This window comes from Opisthocomus hoazin, chromosome 1 (genome assembly GCF_030867145.1).
Source record: "Opisthocomus hoazin isolate bOpiHoa1 chromosome 1, bOpiHoa1.hap1, whole genome shotgun sequence".
NCBI classification, from domain to species: Eukaryota; Metazoa; Chordata; class Aves; order Opisthocomiformes; family Opisthocomidae; genus Opisthocomus; species Opisthocomus hoazin.
In genome coordinates, this window is record NC_134414.1 from 26,820,148 (window position 1) to 26,841,257 (window position 21,110).

General features: G+C 42.1%; 1 protein-coding gene across 2 annotated transcripts in view; it reads right to left on the reverse strand.

Annotated features, from left to right (window-relative positions):
- FLT1 (fms related receptor tyrosine kinase 1) overlaps positions 1-21,110 on the reverse strand; it is a 115,036-nt gene that overhangs the window by 61,201 nt on the left and 32,725 nt on the right. For both annotated transcript variants that reach the window (XM_075419903.1, XM_075419914.1), the window contains exons 7-10: positions 20,029-20,203; positions 17,959-18,076; positions 15,798-15,967; positions 15,233-15,392 (exon numbers count right to left, since the gene is read on the reverse strand). In XM_075419903.1, coding sequence (XP_075276018.1) covers positions 15,233-15,392; positions 15,798-15,967; positions 17,959-18,076; positions 20,029-20,203 — 623 coding nt within the window. The remainder of the gene's footprint in view (positions 1-15,232; positions 15,393-15,797; positions 15,968-17,958; positions 18,077-20,028; positions 20,204-21,110) is intronic.

A 21,110-nucleotide genomic window follows, 5' to 3' on the forward strand; every position in this document is an offset into this window, starting at 1 on the left:
TTGGCTTGTAATCAGAACATTCAGGTGTGGTCATGGTAGAGCTAATTTGTTTCCCAAAGCCTAATTTGGTACACATGGAAATAAACACATTGGAATGCTTCTTAAATGCTGTCTGTCCCTCTTCTTCTTCGAGGATATGTAGTTTTGCTTTTCTTCCAAAATTTACTTGTTGCTTGTTCAATTCTAGCTTCAACAGTAGAGCTTAACCCTTCAGCAGGGTCAAGCTCTTTCAAATATGATACATTCCTTTGATCTTCCATGAATTTGAAAGGTAACAACAGTAGTATCTGTAATCAAATAGTTCTGACATGTGTATCAGTTGTTTGGAGAAATGACCTTTAAAGCCCAGTGACTGGATAAATGGCATGTGATGCAATCCTGACCAACGAACGAGGTTAATTTCCCTTCAGCTAAGTGTGCAGCTTGCTTAAACTTTGCATTGTTTATAACATCAATAGTACACTAAGTTTACGTGCTTGTTTTCAATTGCACAGCTTTGCGTCAAACTGGCCAGTGTCTTAGCAGATATTACAGCTTAAAGAACAGATGATATGTAAACTAACTTGGGCTGTAATTATCACAGATATATGCTTGCCTGCCCACATTTCTTAACATGCATTGAAAGGCTCGATGAGCTGAAAAAGCCAAAAAACAGGAGCAGGCCATTGTCATTCATGCAGGAAAAATGACAAGGATCAATAGCATGACAAGAAAGCCCTCTCTACACAAACATTTCTTCCAGACTCTGGTTTAAAAGCCAGCTTCTAATACATGATTGTTGAGGCCAGGGTGCATGAAAGACAGCTGCATTAAGATAGTTGATGCATTCAGATGGAAAAAATGGTCTAAAATTGTTCAGAAAGGTAGACAGCATTTACTTTGAGCATTTAATTCTTTAAGAAGTCAGGCTCCATAACAAGAACACAGAAGACATGATAATGTTGGTAAGCTGATAATTTCATGCCATAGCAGATATCAGAGCTTATTTCATGATGCCAGTACTGCAGGTACACAAACAGATAGTATCAAAGGTACATCCTTGTGACTGGATATTTGGGCAATCTCTGTATACGAAGACAAAGACCCGAAAATCTCATTTCACCCATAGTAAAAGATAATTTTAATCTTTTTTCGCCCCCAGAATGAATTTAGGTTTCTTTATTACAATGCTAAAAATTTGTTCTCTTTACTATGAAAGTCCTTACAGAGACACTTATTTTGGTAAAGGACAGAAAGAAGGTATAATGCATATTCAGAAACTGCTTGTGCATCTCTGAAAGGCGTCTCCAATCTCCTTTCTTGCAGCTCTGGAGCCTCCAGGCTTAATTAGCTTAATTATTATTATACTCTTCCTCATAATTCCTTTAAAAAGACTGTATATGTTTAGGATGCAGTGTCTTAGGGATGAGGACAGTGTTCTGTCTTTGTTGATGCTTAGCACAATGAGGTACTGATTACTTATTAATAGCATAATACAAACCACCATAATAATTACAACAACATCACAATAACAAGAAAAAGACGTATAAAACACTAGAAGAAATATTAGCCCTGGAGGCACATATGTGAACTCCAAAGACTTCACATACCACACTGTCTTCAAACTGCTGATTACAATGTTAATGCAGTTATAGTAGAAAATCAAATACACTTACTAGCTGTAGTCCATGGTTTTAATAAAAAATGAGTCACAACCAGGCTGAGAATACATTATCTAACAGCCCACGGTACACAGCGGGAGATGTGAGTACTGCCGTACGCGCCACTTCGGCTCCACGGTCTGCTGGATCAGCAAACGTTTACAAATCAGTTGTAGCGCGGCTGCCAGGCGAAGTCTAGGACGAGACTCAGACTTATGTCTTTGGATGCAGAACCAGATGCTTTCTCTCCTGGGCTGCCAAATGCTCTCACTTTAACCTCAAATACATGAGCACAGCTCATGGACAGGGAACACGAGCCACCTCCAGTCTCCTGAGCTGGTTACGCGGGTTAGCACTCAGTCATCCTTCCTCTTGCTGCTGCTGCCAGCGGTGCCACGTGAAGCCACGGCTTAAGCCAGCATCAGCGAGTAGAGATGGGGAAGCGGCAAATGGGAGTAATTAAGAGTCCTGCCTCCTAACCTGACTTCAGCTCCTAACAGCAGGCGTTTTGTAACAGAAAGAGAAAAGGCGCAGCTGAACTTCGATGTAGTCATAAAACCGAATGTTTGTGTTAAGTACAGATGCTTGGAAAGAGAGAAAAATGAAAATACAAAAATTTACTCTGGCTGGGACCAAAATACACAATCATCTTCCCGTTAATTCGACTGATGTTTTGTTGTGTGTGTCCTCAGATAACATCAGCTGCGTATTTTTATGCTTCGTAAAGAAATTACAAGTTAGTTCAAACAATCTGCTCAGTAAAAATAGCAAGGCTATCCTATCTGTAGCAAGAACTGCCTGTGTTTGCAGGGAAATCCCACTGAATTTTGGGTGTCTGAATCTTATTCCAGATATCTCAGAAATACATGAATTTCTAAAATGTTTTGTGGCAGGATGAGCCTCACTGCTCTGCATCTTCAGGAAAGCTCGCAGCAGGGTTACCGCCAGGTTAATGAAAAAGCACACAGTGTGCACAGAGGTTGATAAACAAGCTAACATCTGCCAGCACATTTCTGAGCACTTCTTGCACTTGTTTGCCTGCAGATCCTTTCACGTCCCTGCTTTGCGGGTGCAACTACGCAAGCGTAGATATGCTATAGGATGAATGCTAAGGGGGTGTGCGTACCACTGTGTGTTTATAAACATTATGCAACCTCAGAGCCAGGTAAGCAGACTCTGCTGTCCTAGCCGAGCACTGGGAGAAGCCCAGCAAGCGGGTTTCTCACCCCCGAAGCCGTTTTTCCGGTGTGCCTGCGTGCATGCTCGCCCGAGCGATGCCCGTGTGCACGCGCACGCAGGCTCGCACGCACCAGCACGCTTCGGCCTCTGAGCCAAAAGCCCGAGAACGGGGCTATTCCTGGGTAAAAACAGACACTGCTAACGCTCCCGCCGGTTCTGAGAGCAGCCCAGCGTGGCGGGGAGGGGGGTCGGAGCGGCCTCGGGAATTCACAGTTCTTTGGAAGAGCTGGGCAGAGGTTTATGCGACCAGAAGCAACTTCGGCTTTAGAAGAGGTGTGTGATGTGCGGAGCTGGCACCGGCGGGGGCCCTGGCGAAGCGGCCTGGGGGAGGGGAGCCAGCCTGCTTCTCAAGAATACATCAAGCCCTTGAGGAAGCAGAGTGTGCCATGTTTGAAGATGCAAAGATAATCGCAGTGCTGGGAACCGTCTTGTGTAGCGGAGGAAGCCAAACAACAAGAGGAAAGCAGCATATGCTCCTGATTTCGCACAGGAAGCTAGCAGCACCTCCTGCCAAAGTGAGATAAGAAAACTCCCATGGCCTATTCTGGACAAGGCCATGGTTATCAGCCTTAGCTTCGCACTGTCCTCCCTCTGCTCTGCAGCCCGCTCCCTTTCCTAATGAGTTTCAGAGCCCTCACCTCTATTAGCATACAGCATGCCAAGCACAATAGCGTGGTGTATTTATAACCATCGACAGGGAAAAGTTTCCAGGATAAGAGTGTACTTCATGTCATCTTGATGTATTTCACTGAAATCAGACTACAAACCAGCTCCAAACTAAAGTCCTGCCTGTGAAACTACTGATCTCAGAAGAAAAGTGGTTTTGTTGTCACCTCAGTGATTTATAGTGGAGTGTAGGAGCTCAGGTAAAGGATTTGCCTACTTATTTGCAGGGCAGATTTGACTCTCTGCGTGATAGACAGTCCTAAATGAAAGCCCTAGACCCAGCTTATGTTCAGACACATCTTCTTCCCCATCCTGGAGACAGTTCTGCAATCTGAAGTTTAAGTAGTACAAATACCAGCAAAGAGCCTCGATCCCCATATTGGAAAAATACTCATCTTCTGTCTTCTCATCTTCTCATGCCCTCCCTCCCAAACCCTCTTGTGTGATGCCAGAGGCCATGGCAATGTTTCCCTCCTGTAACATCCCATTCAACTCTCTAAGCATTCCTCCTGGCAAAGCCACTGGCGGCCTCAATCACACTCTTGTTTACTGAGGTAGTATTTGGATATTACACCAGTAGTGGGAGCAAGAGGAAGCCGTCCTGTCACGGATGGTGACCATTTTTGAGAGTCATTAACAGCAGGCATAATATTTTTCTCAGCATCTACCGTTTTTTTAGGGCAGCAATCAATTCCTAGCAGCATCGTGGCAATGTTATTACAAATTCAAGTTAGGCTGACTCACGTCTTTCAAGAGGCGGTGGTGACAACACTAACTTTAAGACAGGAACTCTGGAAATTCCTGGAATTGTAAAGAATGTATAGGAACTGTCTTCCCCTTGGAAGTTATAAAAAAAATCTGAATGACCTGGGCGTCCAGCGCCGTGCGATTGGTAGTGCAGGGCTGGTGTAGCCACGTGTCCTGGGGAATATTGAGTTGATTTGAGGCAGGAAACAGAAGGGGAAAATAGTAGCAGGGAGCATGCACAGGTTGTGAAATGTGCTTAATGGGGCTGGAGGGGGAGAACGTGTGCTGGCCCCCTGCCAGCGTGCTCCACCAGCTTTGGCTGTAACACTATAATGCGGTTGTCCATTAAGGAGCTATGGTCCATGCGTTCCCACTCTAGGTCAAAAATAATCAGTTAGAGGTCGAAATGCTGGCCCCACCGCATTCGGTGGCAAAGCTGCAGCCAGCTGGGAGTTTATCCCAAGCACCTGCCCCAATACATACTCACACAGCTGGGCTAGGAGGAAATCTTCTACAAATAGTAGGAGCTGGATACAGTTTACATCATATATTGTAGTTTATTCATTTATATTTATTTAGGAGCTTAGCAAGGAATACCAAACAAGCAATCCTGGTGAGAGCGGTGCAGGTTCCTCCTCTGTGTGTCTCATTCTTAGCACTTCGCCTCTCTGCTCTCACTGTCACTGGTCCCTACTGCTGCCCACTGTAGTGTCAACACTTGCCCATCAAGAACAGATGGGACATCACCAGCCCATGACACTTCAGACATGCTTGTGACTCCCAGAGAGCAGCAACTCTCCATCGCCACTCCTCAACCTCTGTCTCCAGAGTGGGAGCAACCTGCGGCCAAGGATGCTGTAGGCTATGCTGAGAAGTTATTCACTGCCGAGCTGCAGGGTGGCTGGAGGATTTCTCAGCAGCCTCAATGCATTAGGTTGGGTTGGGGCCCTGGTGCACCGCATGGTTTCCAGAGTGGGGTCTGAGTTCTTTTCTGTTTTGTGGGATGCTCTGTGTCCCCATTGAGAGGAATACTTGGAGGGGAAGCACATTCTTTAGGGGAGATCCTCAGTGTCCTGAATGTCTCACCCTGCTGGTGAGCATCTTTGAGAACAGTAGGGTATATGGCATTCATGGTCTTGTTGCATATCACCATGGCTCTATGGAAAAAGAAAGCGTTTGACAGCTGCACACTGCCTTTCCTGCTATTATCTACATGCAACCAGATAAATGGATAGTGTTTTCCTCTCACAGTCATCTTTTCCAAACATTATGGCTTGCCCCAAACTACTCCAGCATGCTACCACAGAAAGCTGATTGATCCAAACTATTTCAAAAGAAGCAGTAAAATCAACAGCAGTCTAATCTAGCTCACCTTTCAACCCTTCATCAGCCCACGATCGCTTTTTAACAGGAAAAAAAATCAATTCTACACTGGCACATCCGAGCACCCTGCAACACCAGCTATTCATAACAAAAAATGCAAGTGATTGAGGGTCACTGAACAACACATCTTGCTTCCAACTTTTTTGCCACTACTCAGGAACCCTGGGCATTAGGGAACATAACAGCATCTGAAAGTAATTTTTGAGGTGTTTGCACATCCTGACGTGACCTAAAAATTTCTCACCTTGAGTTTCTTATCAGATAATTATATTTTGTTTCTTGACCCTCAATTTCCTGCTTCATACTGCTTAGCATTCTTTACGGACACAGAATACCACCATATTTCAGCCAAACCTTCCTTCCTTCCTTCTTGTCCGCCTCCTTTCCCTCCTTCGCTAGACTTTAATGACTCTCATCTCCCATGCAGTCACTGTGACTCAGCCTCCACTTTCTCTCTCCTAGAACATCAACCATGTCCTCCACGTAGAAGCTGAATGTTGGCTAGAACTACAGAATTATCGCTCAAAGCCTGAGGTTTTCACAAGTACCTAGAACTTCTTGCTGTGAAAAAGTGTTTGATTTTAATAGTCTGTGCTGTGCTGAAAGAAAGAGGTGTTTTGTGATTTGGTTGAGCAGTCAGAAACCTAAAGGGAAAGACCATGAAACCTCTACATGTAATATCCACTCTTACTCTCTGTCTCTTCTATTTCCACATGAGTTCCCTGTACACGAAGTCCAAGATATTGTTCAGACCCTTCCAGCATAAGTTATATTTCACACACAAGTCACTCCTAACAGCTCATTCGACTTCTAGGCATAACCTCACATCTGTAACCTTCCAAGATTCAGGTATTCCTAACGCTTTCCTTCTCATAATACTGAAATTCCCTTCCTTTTCTTTGCTGTCCTGACTGGGTCCTCTTGGCTCTAGAAAGGAGTGACTCTACTACTCTGTTTACACAGTCCTTAATACTCCCTGTCCTGCTGACAAGCTGGAAGCACAACTGACACCCTTTCTGTTTCCCAGTGATCACTGGAGGAGATGAAAGAGCTATTGCTGCACTGAGGTTGTGCTTTTCAAGATGGTTTGTTTTCAGCTTCACTGCAAGTAGGGGTCTCAGAGCAACTCTGGGCTGACTGGAGCAAGGGACTGGAAGTGCAGGCAGAAAACAAAGAAGGGATGAGAAAGAATGGAGGGAAACATTTTTAAGGAGAGAGGGGAGTTAATTAGAGGGAAAACAGGAAGAGAAAATACTGGCAGATGTGGATATAAGACCAAGGATGCATCTACCCCACATCCTGTCTCAACAATGACCATAAGCAGATGGTTGGGGATGAGTAAGAGCAGGACTAACTTCAGATACTTCCTCCTAATACTCCCCCAGTCACTAATTATTATCAGTTCAAGAGCTTCCCGCAATGGAGGCCGTTTCTACACTTCAGTGGATTTCTCTGCCAAGACTTCATGCAGGCTTTTTAAACGTCCCCAAATCCTCTGGCAAGGCATTTCACAGATCTGCTACCCACTCCATGAAGAGCCATCTACTTTTTCTGTTCTGAACTGCACTCATCCTGGCTTCTTTTAATGACCCCTACTTCTTGAACTGGAAAAGACATACACAACCGATCCTCAGACATTTGTGTCCTTCACAAGTCTGTAGAACTCTACCATGTAAGCCCCCCAAGTCACCTCTTTTTTAGTCTGCAGAGCCTTGACCTGCCTCCTCACTCATTCCTCACACACATTCCTCTCATTCCCTGAAATTCCTTTGATCCTTTTTGTTGCCCCTCCTAGTGTGCCTCCCAGTTTGGCTGCATCCTTTGAGATGAAAGGATCAGAAATGCTCATAGTACAAAAGATGTTGGCGATTTATGGATTTATGTGGAATTACCATGGTGTTCTCTATTTCATTCTTTGTTTCTTTCCTGGTAATTCCTAACATTTGATCTGCTTTTTGAGCTGCTCATGCTTGTGATCACTGTCACAAACCTGTGTATCACAATGCTCAGATCTCTCTTTGTGGTAGCAATGATCAGCTAACAGCCTTTTTACATGCACACCCTTTTTATACTTGCATTTTACATGTGAAAGTCAGATTGTTTTTTTCCTACGTACATCACGCACATCTATCTTCAGTGAATTTTATCTGGCACTTTATCATTCAGATACCCAAATCCATATAGTTCTGCATTTCTTCACAATCAGCCCTCATCCTTACACATCTGAATAACTCAGTATCATCAGCAAACTCTGTCACCTCCTTACCACCTTTTCCAGGTTATTTCTGAACATGTTGACAAGTACAGACCCCAGCACCAGCTCCTGAAAAACTTCACTGGTCGCCTCCCTGCGTTGCAAGAACTGGCTGTTCCTTCCTAACCTCTGTTGTCTATTTTTTAACTGAACATTTTTTTATGAGCATGATCTTACCTCATATGCCATGTCTGTTCAAAGCCTTCTGCAAAGGCTTTTTGAAAGGCGTACACGTAAGAGGAAAAAGGATGCTAACTCAAGTTTGTATATTTTTGTAAAAGGTGTATTCGATCCAGTAACAGCACTCCATTCATAATCACTCCTAAGCACACACAGAGTTTGACCTGGTGCTTTCCTTTGGCCAAGAGCCCCTGCTAGCACGGGAGCAGGTTTCTGGCCACAAGCTGGGACATCCCACTGGCTCGGACACCGCCAGCGTGCGGGATCTCACTCACAACGTCCAGTCCCCACATACAGTCTGTCACACACTTTAGTTTCTATGGGCTGGGCCACGGTTAGTAAAAAGTCAAGCAATAACGTCCAACCACCCGCATGACCCTTATGAGTTCTTCCTTAAGACTGGGTGTCAGACTGTGCCTAGTAAAGCCGAGAGACCACCTGGTGAAGGCAACAAGAGGCAAAAAGAAACTCGGGAAAAAACAGGGAGCAGCAAGGGAAAAAAAGATAGGGTTAGAAGTATGATACTAAGCAGAGCACTCCTGACCATCTGGGTGTTACTGTAGTGCTTATGTTTTAGGTTTGATCAATGACCAATTAAAAAAATTACTTCAGCAACATAATGCATTTTGTTTTTAAACATTTTGGAAATAGACTTGGAAAACGTTGTTTTAAAGTGATTTGAAAAATAGCAATACCAAAATTTGAAAGCTTAAGCTTCTGGTTCAGCTAAGACCCATAGTGAAACCATTTACAGCTTGCAGAATAAATTCATCAGTGCATTCACTGGGTTACGCTGAGGACAGACTGAGGCAAACTGTACTCAGCATATAGCATGCATTTGTCAAGCTTATTTATCCATATGTATATGCCAGGTCTGATTCAAATGGCATTTGTGAGTAAAATATCAAAAAATATTTTAAAAATTCAAAAATACTGACTGAGGGCAAGGATACAGTCCTACTGGATACTGTTTTCAGAGGACTGGCTTTTGGCTTGGTGGAAGCACAGAATGAGGTGCACATTGCTTGTTCAGGCTGAAGCAGATCAGAGGCTGTTTCACTTCTCTCTTTCTTTTGGCTACAAGTTCTCTGTAAGTCCATGCTGCCACGATGTAGATTTATGTCTGTTCCTCTGCATTTTTTTAAAGGTATGTGAAGAACACAGGGTCTGATTTTTGTCTGCGTATATCTATTTCTCCAACCATTGCAATATATGGGAATAGCTAGCATATTTTTTCATGTACCCATTTTAAGTACCTTGACATTACTAGGCCACTCTAAGAGGATTTTCTTGTAATAGAGAGTGGAAGGCACAAAGGCCACCAGCCAGATTCTCAGCCAGTGTGAATTTAGAGCTGAGGATCTGGCCACATGTCAAATTAAACAAAAGCATTTTTGAACTACCTGTTTATTAATGGCATCTGACCTACTTTTACCAGCTCTAAGGACTCAGACTTCCCCTTCCTGAAAATAGAAGGTGGCATGGGGAACAAAAACAGTCACTGTGGACAAACTAATGGGCATCATTGTTTGCAGACATCCAACAATTAAATTTGGGTGGTTCAGTACATTTCTAATTAAGTACAATTAACATTTGTTCTTTACTTGTTCATCTTACATACCTCACTGATGTTCCAAATCTAGTTTCCCCTGATAATCTATCCGAGCGCATCCTAATGATTCTGCCTTTCAATCCCTTATTAATACACTGACATAAATAATGCAGAAATGCAATTAGACTGCTATGCACACATGGCCTGCCTCCTCTTTCACTGAAGCTGGTGGGAGTCTGGCTATGCACTTTCATTACCGAATTTTTAAGCTTTCTATATCTCTGCGGAAGTTTCCAGGAAAACCTCTAGTTTGTGCCTTGCTGAGATCCATGACACACTCCTCTTCCTCCCTGTGCAGCGCTGGAGAGCTATTTCTGTGGAAAATTATTCACGCAACCCTACCTTCACACTGCAGACAAGCCTCGAAGGGAGGTAATATTCCCTTCTCATTACTCTGAGTGAAACCAGTAGCGATTCCACTGAGGAGCGTGGACCCACATTGGAGCATCACAAATGTCACAGTTTCCTGAGACTGGCTCTTTGGCAGCAGTACCAGCTTAGGCACTGCTGCACAGCCCCTGCTGCCCACTTCTGTCCTCAACTTCAGGTATTCAGCCCCTTCAATCCCAATGCCACCGTTCAGGTGGTTTTACCACCAAGAAGAGTTCTTATGCTGATACTATAGTCAAGGGGGCAGAGAATCAGGTACCAGTTTTTCCAATGACTCAGTAGGCATCTCCACAACACCGTCATGTTTCCCTCTCCCTCATGCACACACACACACGAAGAAAAAAACAAAAGCCAAAAAACCACACAATAATGTGACAGCAGGGTTGTAAAATAATAATCTGATATTCGGTTTGAGGCCAAACAAAACTGATAGCTCAAGGAGAGAGGAAGGCAGCAAGGTAGTGGGAGAGACGGGACACCCAAGGCAAAGCTTCAATGTTGCGCCTGCAGTTTCTGAAGGACCAACTGGTCAAACTCTGGGCAGAGCATGATGAAGATCTCTCTTGAACTGCCCATATGCAAGTGCCCAGAGAGAGAAACTGCCCCCAAATGACACTGCACAACTGCCGAGGAAGCCAGTGCTTCCACTGAGCAATATCAGTATCCCATGTGCCTTTCTTGGCAGTCTCTGCCAGACCAGTTTAAGATAAACACAAATCTGCTAAGAGATTCAGGTCAAGAACCATTAACATCAAGCAGCACGTTCCTGGCGTGCAGACGCTCATTCTGCAGCTTGAGAGCTGACGAGTTTTAGGTGGAGCCAGGTCAGCTTGCTCCAGAGACCCTCAACAAGCCCTGCCGCTGGCCACCCCTCTGCCAACAACCCAACCTGAGCAAAAACGGGGCCAGAAAGAACAGCTCCAGGGTGGTAGGAAAGAGGCCAAGGAGGCTGATGGGCACAGTGGGCCAAGTGCCCCACAGGCTGTCTTCTGCTATGTCTGCTGAGCAACCGGGAGTTGCCCAGCCTGGGAATGTATGTGTCTGCTACAGAGCAGCAGAGTAAGCTGGAGTAAGGTAGCACTGGAAGAGAAGTTTCTAGGTCATTTAAGAAAGACCAGTCTTTAAATTTTTGAATTGCATTTTATTTTAACTCTCACTGCATCTTCTACTGTCTTTTGCCTGCCATCTCTGAATTTACGAGCTCTGCATAAGCTTTACAAAACCCCAAAACACTACTTTTTGCCCCAGACAGTTTTTCTTGACTCTTCTATGTTTCCTTGTTGGGGTGAACATCGGAACAGAATCTTTCCACCTATGCATCTAGCTAGCTAGCTAGCTATGAAAAGGTTATTTAATTGCAATTTGCTTTGTTTAAGCAAAGTCATTCTAACAGAAAAAAAAGAATAAGGAATTTTAATGACATTGGTCTCTCCACATTTCAAAAAGTCAAATTTGTTGAGCAATTTTAGAGTAAGTTTTGGTTTTTTTGGTTTGGTTTGGTTTTTTTTTTTTCAGGAAACTATGGAAACAGTTTAATTTGGCTGCCCTCCCCACCTGTCACTGGTCTGGTGGGTGTAGAGAGAAGAGTTACGCAAATTGATCTATTAATCACAAAGCATTGAAATATATCTGCATTTTATTTAAAAGTAATGGAATCACTGAGGTATTTTTAGATTTTTGAAAAAGAAATTCTGTCTGGAACAGAAATTGAAAGAAGCAGCCAGATAACCTAATGGTTTCTATTAAGGAGCCCACAGGCAACAGTCCTTCAAAAATAAAACCATCTAATTTATGCACTATGTGTCATTCCCCAGCTTGCAGTGACAGTACTCAAGTGATGTAAAGTTAAGCACATGTATAAATCTTGAAGCGAACACATCTGTGCACTGCAAGGTCTTTGCAGCAACGGCATCTTTTTACTTGGAGTGTGCACTCTGTCCTGTGGCACGGGACTCAGAAACTTGATGAGAATCCCTACTGCCATACACTGAGTAACGGTAACCTGTAGGGGTTTATCAGCTTAAGGTACAAGGCACATCTGTGCACAGAAACAGGCACTACTGGAGCACAAACAGAGTAATTTTTGAGGGTTGGACTAGATGACCCACAGAGGTCCCTTCCAACCCCTACCATTCTGTGATTCTGTGATTTTGTAATATTTTAGCCTTGGAAACCTAACACTGGGCAGGTAAATCCAAAGAAATCCTGTGATGGCAGAATAAGATACATTTTCTATCTATCTGCTGCAGAAGGTGCACACACCTTAGACCTGTTGTTTAGGCAAACCTCACCTTGCAGAAAGAGGAAAGTATAGTGAAATAGGTGGGATTAAAGGGTTCCCCCGTTCTTCAGAGAGAACACCTGAACTGGGACAGACATCAGCCTGAGCAAGGTGTGGCAGCTGCCGAGGCAGTCCACTCTGCTCCCTTCCTGGAGCAGGAGACAAAATGTAATTATTCAGGTATTTCTGCCTTTGTGAGATAGTTAGTCATCACCATATTATTCAGAAGGAGTCATTCCACTCCTCTTAGGCAACACATTGAAAATGGCATTCTCCAGACTACTTCTTCAATGAGCATTTAGAGGAGAAGGAAGGGGAGGGGGTTAAAGAGAATTCTCACAGAACAATTATGAAGGCAATTTGGAAGCAAGTCTGGAAACAACCTTGTAACAGAGCCAACAGCTGATTCAAACTGTTACATTCCTCCTTTGATCACTTGCTCAAACTCACTTCTAATTAGCAATTGAGTCTACAGTTTAGCACATTATTAAACACCTGCTTGCAGACAGTAATTTCTGTTTCTGATGACACGCTCTCCTGTGTTGTAGTGCGGATCTGCGCTTGTTAACAGGAGGAAATATTTTACAATGGATGACCACCTCCTCACCACTCCCAAAGAAGAACCAACTGTTTTATCAGTACCACATCGTGATTTCAGTCCAGAGCATGCATAGAGGTATGAGCACTTCCAAGCAATGAAAAGATTCAAAATATTCATGCACCCTTTCACGGGGTTTCTCTACTTAAAAAACCTTGCAATTTCTTTTCTTTTACACCTTGCAGCTATGAGCAAAAGTAAATTAATACTCAGAACTTTGTGACTTGTGCTTCAGAGGTAACATAACAGATAGAGGAAATGCAGCCCTCACCTGTAGAGGAAATGCAGCCCTCACCTGTCCTCGAAATGGAGAATTTCAGGTTATACCTATTCCAGCAAAAGGAGAGATTTCTAGTGCCACCTCTTGGTGAAAAGGGCACAAAAAGCCATCCATTCGCATAATCCCAAAGCAAGGTGTAATTGGAAAAAATGTATGTGCTGACCACTTTCTCACTGATCACAAGTGTTTACAAGCACTCTTAATTTGAAATAAGATATTTGTCCTATTTAATTCAATGAGGTGCCTTGTACCCCTGCAGTTAATCCTGTGCTTAATTGTTCGGCTGGATTGGCACTAACGCCCAATTCTAAGAAAGTGTTAAAGAGGTTAAATCCTATGTAAAATTACTAACTTCAACTGAAACTGAAAAAAATGCTGGTTCCTAAACTTTTTTTTGGTTTTTAAATGTCTTTGTTGTGCTGTGATCTAAATACCTTGCATGTTAGAACGTTCCAATAGCAGCTTAATGCTAACTAAGCCAGCCAGCAGTGCGCCCTTGTTGCTAAGCAGGCCAGTGGTATCCTGGGGTGCATTAAGAAGAGTGTGGCCAGCAGGACGAGGGAGGTTCTCCTGTCCCTCTGTTCTGCCCTAGTGAGGCCCATCTGGAGTGCTGCGTCCAGTGCTGGGCTCCCCAGTTCAAGAAAGATGAGGAACTACTGGAGAGAGTCCAGAGGAGGGCTACAAAGATGACGAGGGGACTGGAGCATCTCTCCTACAAGGAAAGGCTGAAGGAACTGGTCTTGTTCAGCCTGAAGAAGAGAAAGCTGAGAGGGGACCTTATAAATGTCTACAAATATCTTAAGGGTGGGTGTCAAAAGGATGGGGCCAGACTCTTTTCAGTAGTGCCCAGCGACAGGTCAAGGGGCAACGGGCACAAACTGAAGCAGAGGAAGTTCCATCTGAACATGAGGAAGAACTTCTTCACTCTGAGGGTGTCAGAGCACTGGAACAGGCTGCCCAGGGAGGCTGTGGAGTCTCCTTCTCTGGAGATACTCAAAACCCGCCTGGACGCAGTCCTGTGCAGCCTGCTGTAGGTGACCATGCTTCGGCAGGAGGGCTGGACTAGATGATCCCCAGAGGTCCCTTCCAACCATTACCATTCAGTGATTCTGACCTTTGTGGAGATTGAGTGTTAATCATGAAGACTGTGTCAAATGTCATGATTTGGGAAGAGCTTTGGATAAATGAGTCAACACACAAACTTGTAATCATAAGAAACAGAGTTCAAAAGAAAGCTTAAATATAAGAGAGGTATTCAAGACCCGCCTGGACAAGGTCCTGTGCACCTTGCTGTAGGTGACCCTGCTTCGGCAGGAGGGTTGGACTAGATGACCCACAGAGGTCCCTTCCAACCCCTACTATTCTGTGATTCTGTGATTAGTTAAGTGCCACATCAGCATCAAGTAAGCTTGTATGGTGCCATTTATATTTTACCCCGTTGAAATATCATCTGGAGAATGCTGGACACATTTGGCTTGCTGAACTGAATCTATGATTCAATGTTTCGTAACAGAGCTTTGACCTTCATAATGGAAAAACTCTTAAAGATAATTTCTGTTGAATTTGAAACGAAGCCACACAGGGGAATTGTTGTGCATGGAGGAAAGCATGGAAATCTCCATGAGAAAGCATGTAAACTTTGCATGACATTGTATGCAAGTCTTCCCTCATAAAAATTAAAAAGCAATCATCGCCTCTGGACATTGCATGCATGAACAGCAGTGAACTGTAAATAAACCTAAGTATCAATACGAAATAACAACTCTGCCCTCTATTTTCAAATAATGACGCAGCAAAAATTGCATTGTGCCTACAAGTTTAGTAAAAAATAATTGATTAATAGTGCACAAGATCTACTAACTAAGCAATGGTCATGGCAAGCTTTATTCTTGTAACAGAGTAAATATTTAAACGCAATAGTAAGGTAAGACATGCTAAATAGAATTAAGGAAATTGTCCTACCTTGTTTTAGAATGGTTTTGTCTACAGGGGTACCACATCCACATAATTTTAGGCTGAGGAATACCATACACGGTGCACGTAAGTGCTTGTTTGCTGCTCAGTAAATAGAGATTGGGATCAGGGAATGATGACACAGCATTTTCGTATATTTGAGGTTTCACTGCAAGGGTAAAAATTGGAAAGCAATTAAAAGCAGCTCATTTCCAATGTGTTGCATGATCATGAAAATACTACATTCCTGCAGGCTGAGTAACAAGAAAAATCCCCAGCAGAACAAAGGAAAACAGCAGGCCTAAGTCAGATGAGTGGTTAGTAACACGTTTAAGTCATCAGGAACAAGTATGCGACTGTGGAAGACAGAAACCCTTCTAATAAAAACCAGTGTCCATCTTCTCATTCCAAGATGGGTCAGTCACCTGGCATATGGGGCTTTGACTTGGGTCCATCAAAGTCAGTAAGAAAACCCACAATGACCCAAACTGTGCAAGACCAGTGAAAATCTAGCTCAATGAAAATTTCGCATTTACATGTTCAAGGGAAGCATAGGAACATGACGTAAACTTACCATTTACTGTAAGAGTTACTGTAAGATTCTTAGACAAGTTCCACTGCCGTATGCTCAATATTATAGTGTAGTTTCCAGCATCCTCTTCAGCAACATCCTTGATGATTAATGAATAGTCTTTAATCATGTACCGGGCACACTTTTCAGCAGCAGGTAGTCCATCTTTTAACCTGTTTAAAATAATTCCAGAAATCAAAATTTTGAAAAATAATGTTGCTTAAACTGCCTGCATTATTTCTTTTCATAATATTTCTCAATCTTTGGGAAAAGATTGAATTTACAGTCTCAGATTCTGTTTACCAGAGGTTTATCCTTCCCTTACAAATAAGGTTGCTCATGTTTATAAAGCACTTTGGAGAATACCATTCTATACATTAAAAATTACAAGGATCTGACAGGACTCTATAGTATTTGACAGTTACTGAGAAGTGCAACTCTGTCTCTGAAGATCTCAGTTTTCCATGCTTGTGCCACCATTTGGTCTAGAAGACAACCGTTTTGATGAAGACTCATTCACGCAAGTAAAGGTTGTGTCATCCAGCACTGAATGTTTCTTTATGACCTCAGAATATATCCTGGGACAAAGTATTACAGTAGCCTAAGCACAGCTGTGATTTTAGGAAGAGGAAGAGCAAGCAGATTAGATAAGCACTTAAGAATCAGATATCCTGCTATCCAGTGAATGTTTTTAAAGATAAGAGAAAATCAACATATAAAGTACTAACTGTTGCTTACACACAGATTCCTGAAGAAGCACACCTTTCTTCAAAGTCTAAAATACAGCATAAAGCACATTTTGGTAAGTTGTTGTCTGAAGGTTGACACCATGTTAGTAGAAGAGTGCAACAAAGTTTCACTGTGATGATGGACGATTAAAGTGATTCACAGGTTTTAGTATTTACAGAAATCTCTTACACTTAGTTAGAGGAGCACTAAAAATTGAATCTAGGGACTACGGATTTAGGCATTTCTCTGTATCTGTATTCTACAGAACCACAAAATAGCTGAGGCTGAAAGGGCCTCTGGAGATTGCCCGGTCCAACTCCCTGATCAAAGCAAGGTCAGCAGCTTGCCCAAGACCATTTTAGAGTCTGTTTTTGAATATCTCCAAGGATAGAGACTCCACAGCCTTTCTGCATTATTTGTTCTAGTGTTTGACCAACCTCATAGTGATAAATAAAAAACATAAATAAAAACTCTTGTTTAAATGGATTTTTTTTTTGGTATTTCACAAGTTTTGGATCTATGGATGTAGCCAACAAACCCAACCATTAAAGAAACAGAAAATACCGTATAAATGGCTAGCATCAGCCTTCCTTTTGCTGCTTAATTTTCCATGTGGAGCTATAAATGTAAGAGTTTTGTAAAGCAAAACAAAAATGTTTGAAGCAAAAGTAATTTCTGGCTGTGAGTAACATGAACTCTCACTGTTCAAGTATATATGGTTTGTTTTCTTAATCAGCCTTGTCATAGACCCTTTGTTAAAGTGCAATTAGTTGAGCCAGAGCTACTGGTATTTAAAATGACTGAAACAAAAAAAACCTTGAGATCATGAATAGATAACATTGTTTTTCTATAAAAGTGGTTTGTGTTAGTACAAAAAAAGCGTTCAGAAGATTTCTTAGCACAGTATACGCAAGCCAAAGTGAAAGCTCCAGTCACTAAAGTAGATCTACAACCTGCAGATCACCATTTAATAAAAATAACTTCCATTGCTTTTCTGATAGTGCATGTCTGTATTACTCAGCTCAGTCAGTTATTTGAATGAAAGCCACCTTTTCTTTCTCCTACTGTCTGAATATCAAGTGCAGGTCTCGTATCTAGGTTTGAGTGAAGTTGGATGCAACACTTCAGTCAAGGCTGGTAGAGATATTTAGCTGTAGAGTGTCCATTGACTTCAATAGGAAACATATCTAACATATTTAAGGATCTGAGCTTTTAACTTTCCAGAACTCCTTTTTTGCACTTGCAAAATGGAGATCATGTCATCATAAATTGTTAAAACCCAGGACAACCCTGAAACTTCCAATACGACTCCACAACTGTATTGTCTCCGGTTTGTTGCCATTTCAAGGGGTCTTATCTGAATATTTTACCAAGATATTATTTTTCATCTAAGAAGATGTCCAGTATGCATATGTGGAAGTAACTGATGTCCTACCATATAACCTCTGGAGAGGGAAATGCCTTCACTTTCATTGACAAACGATAGGATTTTCTTCCAGCTACAGCCTCCAGCGCAGTTTTTCTTCGCCGTTTCAAATTAATGAACATTTTATCTTAAAGAAAAGAAAGAGAGTGCACCTATATTACTGTTTTTTCAGCCTGCAAAAACAGTTGCTCTACTAAAGAGAACAGTAATCCAAATAAAAATGATCTTTAATAATTTTGGTGTTCCCACATGGCAACAGCAAGAATAAAAGCTAACCTCCTAAACATCTAAAAAATAGGGAGAATACAACAAGAATACAAGAAACCGAGATACAGTTCCCAGGCCATGAATCTGTCTGGAGAAGATACGTTCTAGCCAAAATTCTTATTGTGTTTCAGTCAGAAAAAAAGGCACTGGTTTCAACACAAGAGAGATAAGGAGGTTTGTGGTACATGGGAAGCTGAACTAGACGAGCAAATGACCACTCCACCCCTAGAGGCCAAGAAGCAGTGAGTGTTCCAAAAGAAATTATTCTGCCACATAGTATTTAAGGGACCTTCTAAGAAACAGCAAAAGAAAATTGGAAACAGAAACTTTCTGTATCATTGGTAAACAGCTGTTTCAAACAAACAAATTCTTATCACTCCATCGGAAAAATCTCAATCTGCTGGAATTTATTCTTTTCCAGTTGTGCTGCCCCACATTTCAAAATCTCCAGTGAGTTGATGGGTTTAGCCAAGGGCAATAAAACAGAAAATTTGTACAATATATTGATTTTTTTTTTTCCCCCAAAATGCACTTCAGCAAAATAAAACTTTCAAAACATTAAAAAATTGTTTGGGTGCCCTTTTGATAGTATGTGTGGTGCAATATTTACTCACATTATGGACTGCATAACATGTTGGATATCTATTAAAGTGCAATATCTAATCACACTTGCCATGTGTATTGAAAATAACATACAAAAGACAAATTAGTGGTTTAATTGCACAAGTCAGGTTATACTTCAACATAAAACCCTAATTCTGCAAACCCTTATTCACACAGGCTCTTATTAATATGGGTATCCCATAGATGGAGCTGCTTATGTGAATAAGAGTTTACAAGCTAGCTTCAACAGTTCCAGCTTCTCTGACTTTAATTTTAACCTAAAACTCAGTTTCTTATAGCTTCAGACTTATCAAGAACATAAGAAGTTGATATCATGATTCATCTTATGTTCCTAGTGACTTAGTCCAAGGTTTAAACAGAGAAACTGGACTGAAATACTCTCTAAGAATATCATCATCTGGTGCTTAGTCCATACTTCCAGATGAGAGAGAAAAGACAGACCACTGAAATCACAGAATAAGTAGATATTCTGACCATGACTCATCTGTCGCAGAGGACACCTGCCAACCACTTGGTCTTCAATACCAATGATGCTCCAGAGATCCTGGATAGTCCTGGTAGTAACAAGATGCCACAAAGAAGGTAGCATCTTATGGACTCCCAATGCACAAAAGTCCTAATTCACATAAGCTTGAAACAACACAAGAAATTTCCATATCTCACAGGAAGCCCAGGCAGACCATAGGGAGCTTGTTTAAGACTCCGACTGTAAAACCACATTAATGAGTTGCAGTGTCTTGTGCTTGTTTCAGTTTTTTGAACGGTCTAGCAGCTACCTGTTCCATGTAGAGCTAGTGTCTTTATTTCTTCTTCATTTTTCATACGAAACAATAAACAAGCACTGTAGAAGAAGAAGTGGGATTCATCTGTTTAAATTCAGCTTGTACTCTTTTTTTTCTTTTCTTTTTCAAACTACAGTTTAACTGATTGCTTCTGCCAGAACTGGCTGAGGACAGGGTCATCACAGCACTTAGCAGACAAGAGTGATCAAACTGAACGTTGGCATGTCTACTGCCAACAATACAAAACAGTCATGGAAGAAAAGGCACGTCTTCTCTCTTGTCTCCCTCCTGTTTTCTACCAATGGTCAACGTGCTATAAATTCACTTCCACTTTGTGTCAAGCTATCGCATGACTGAACTTGGTACATGAGCATTCAGTATTCTACAAATCTGCAACATTTCTTACCGTAAACAATGACTGTTGTGTTAACAGCTTTGATTGATGGCCCACTCTTCACGTGGCAGGTATACTGGCCGTTATCAATATCACGCACTTTGTCAACAACAAGGATACTGTAAAAAACATTGAAATCTGTATTCTTCTGGTCAATGCGCTGTGTTATAGAACCTCTCTTTCTTGGCTACAAAAGCAGAAATGAACAAGAAAGAGCTTAATCAAACCAATTTTCATTATTATTAAGATTTTTATTTTACTATACTAACACCATACCTTAATAGAAAAATCCAGATCCCTCTGTACAGTACACATGTGCAAAAGACATCTAACATTTCCAGAGGGTCAACAATAAAAATTAGAAGTAACATAATACGGCAATTAATTCCTATCTTCACCAGAGTTGTAACAGCATCCAAACTAGTTCTTCCCAGATGAGGATCATCCCTTCTGTATGGCCTGCCATACCAACACGCCCAGCTCCCCATTGCACCTTGACCATCACCGCTCATAAAAATCCCCGGAGTCACTGGCACATAGCTTGGTGCCTGGATTCAGCGTCCATAGGCAGCAGGCATGTAGAAGAACAGGACATTAACACAAGAAGGGCAGAGCTCTGGAAACACTACAGACGGAAAAGTGACTAGGTCTGGCAAGGGAATAACAGGGTGGAACTGAAGATAATGTAAGTCTGAGGAGTTATTTCCTGCAACTCCTCCTCAGCCTTTGGCCTCAGAGCGTATTTAGCCCAGGACATTGTTGGTGTCTTATGAACACTGAGCACCCTTCAGTTATCATCCAAATAAAAACAAAGCAGAATTTCCTAAGTGTGGTGCCTGGCTGGGACTTGGTAAGGCAGCAATGAGCAGTATAATATATTTGGAGCAGTTCTTGCTGCTAAGTTGTTTATTTCTGAGGTGAAAAAAATGCCAGGGAAAAAGGCTACAGTATGCAAGATACAATTGCATTAATCTTCCCTATATAATGTAATCATAATTTCAGCTTGTGATTAGGCACAATGAGTGACATAATAAATGATTTTGACTTGAATCACCAGCATAAATCAAACTGACATGAAAGGAATGGGAGTTGTA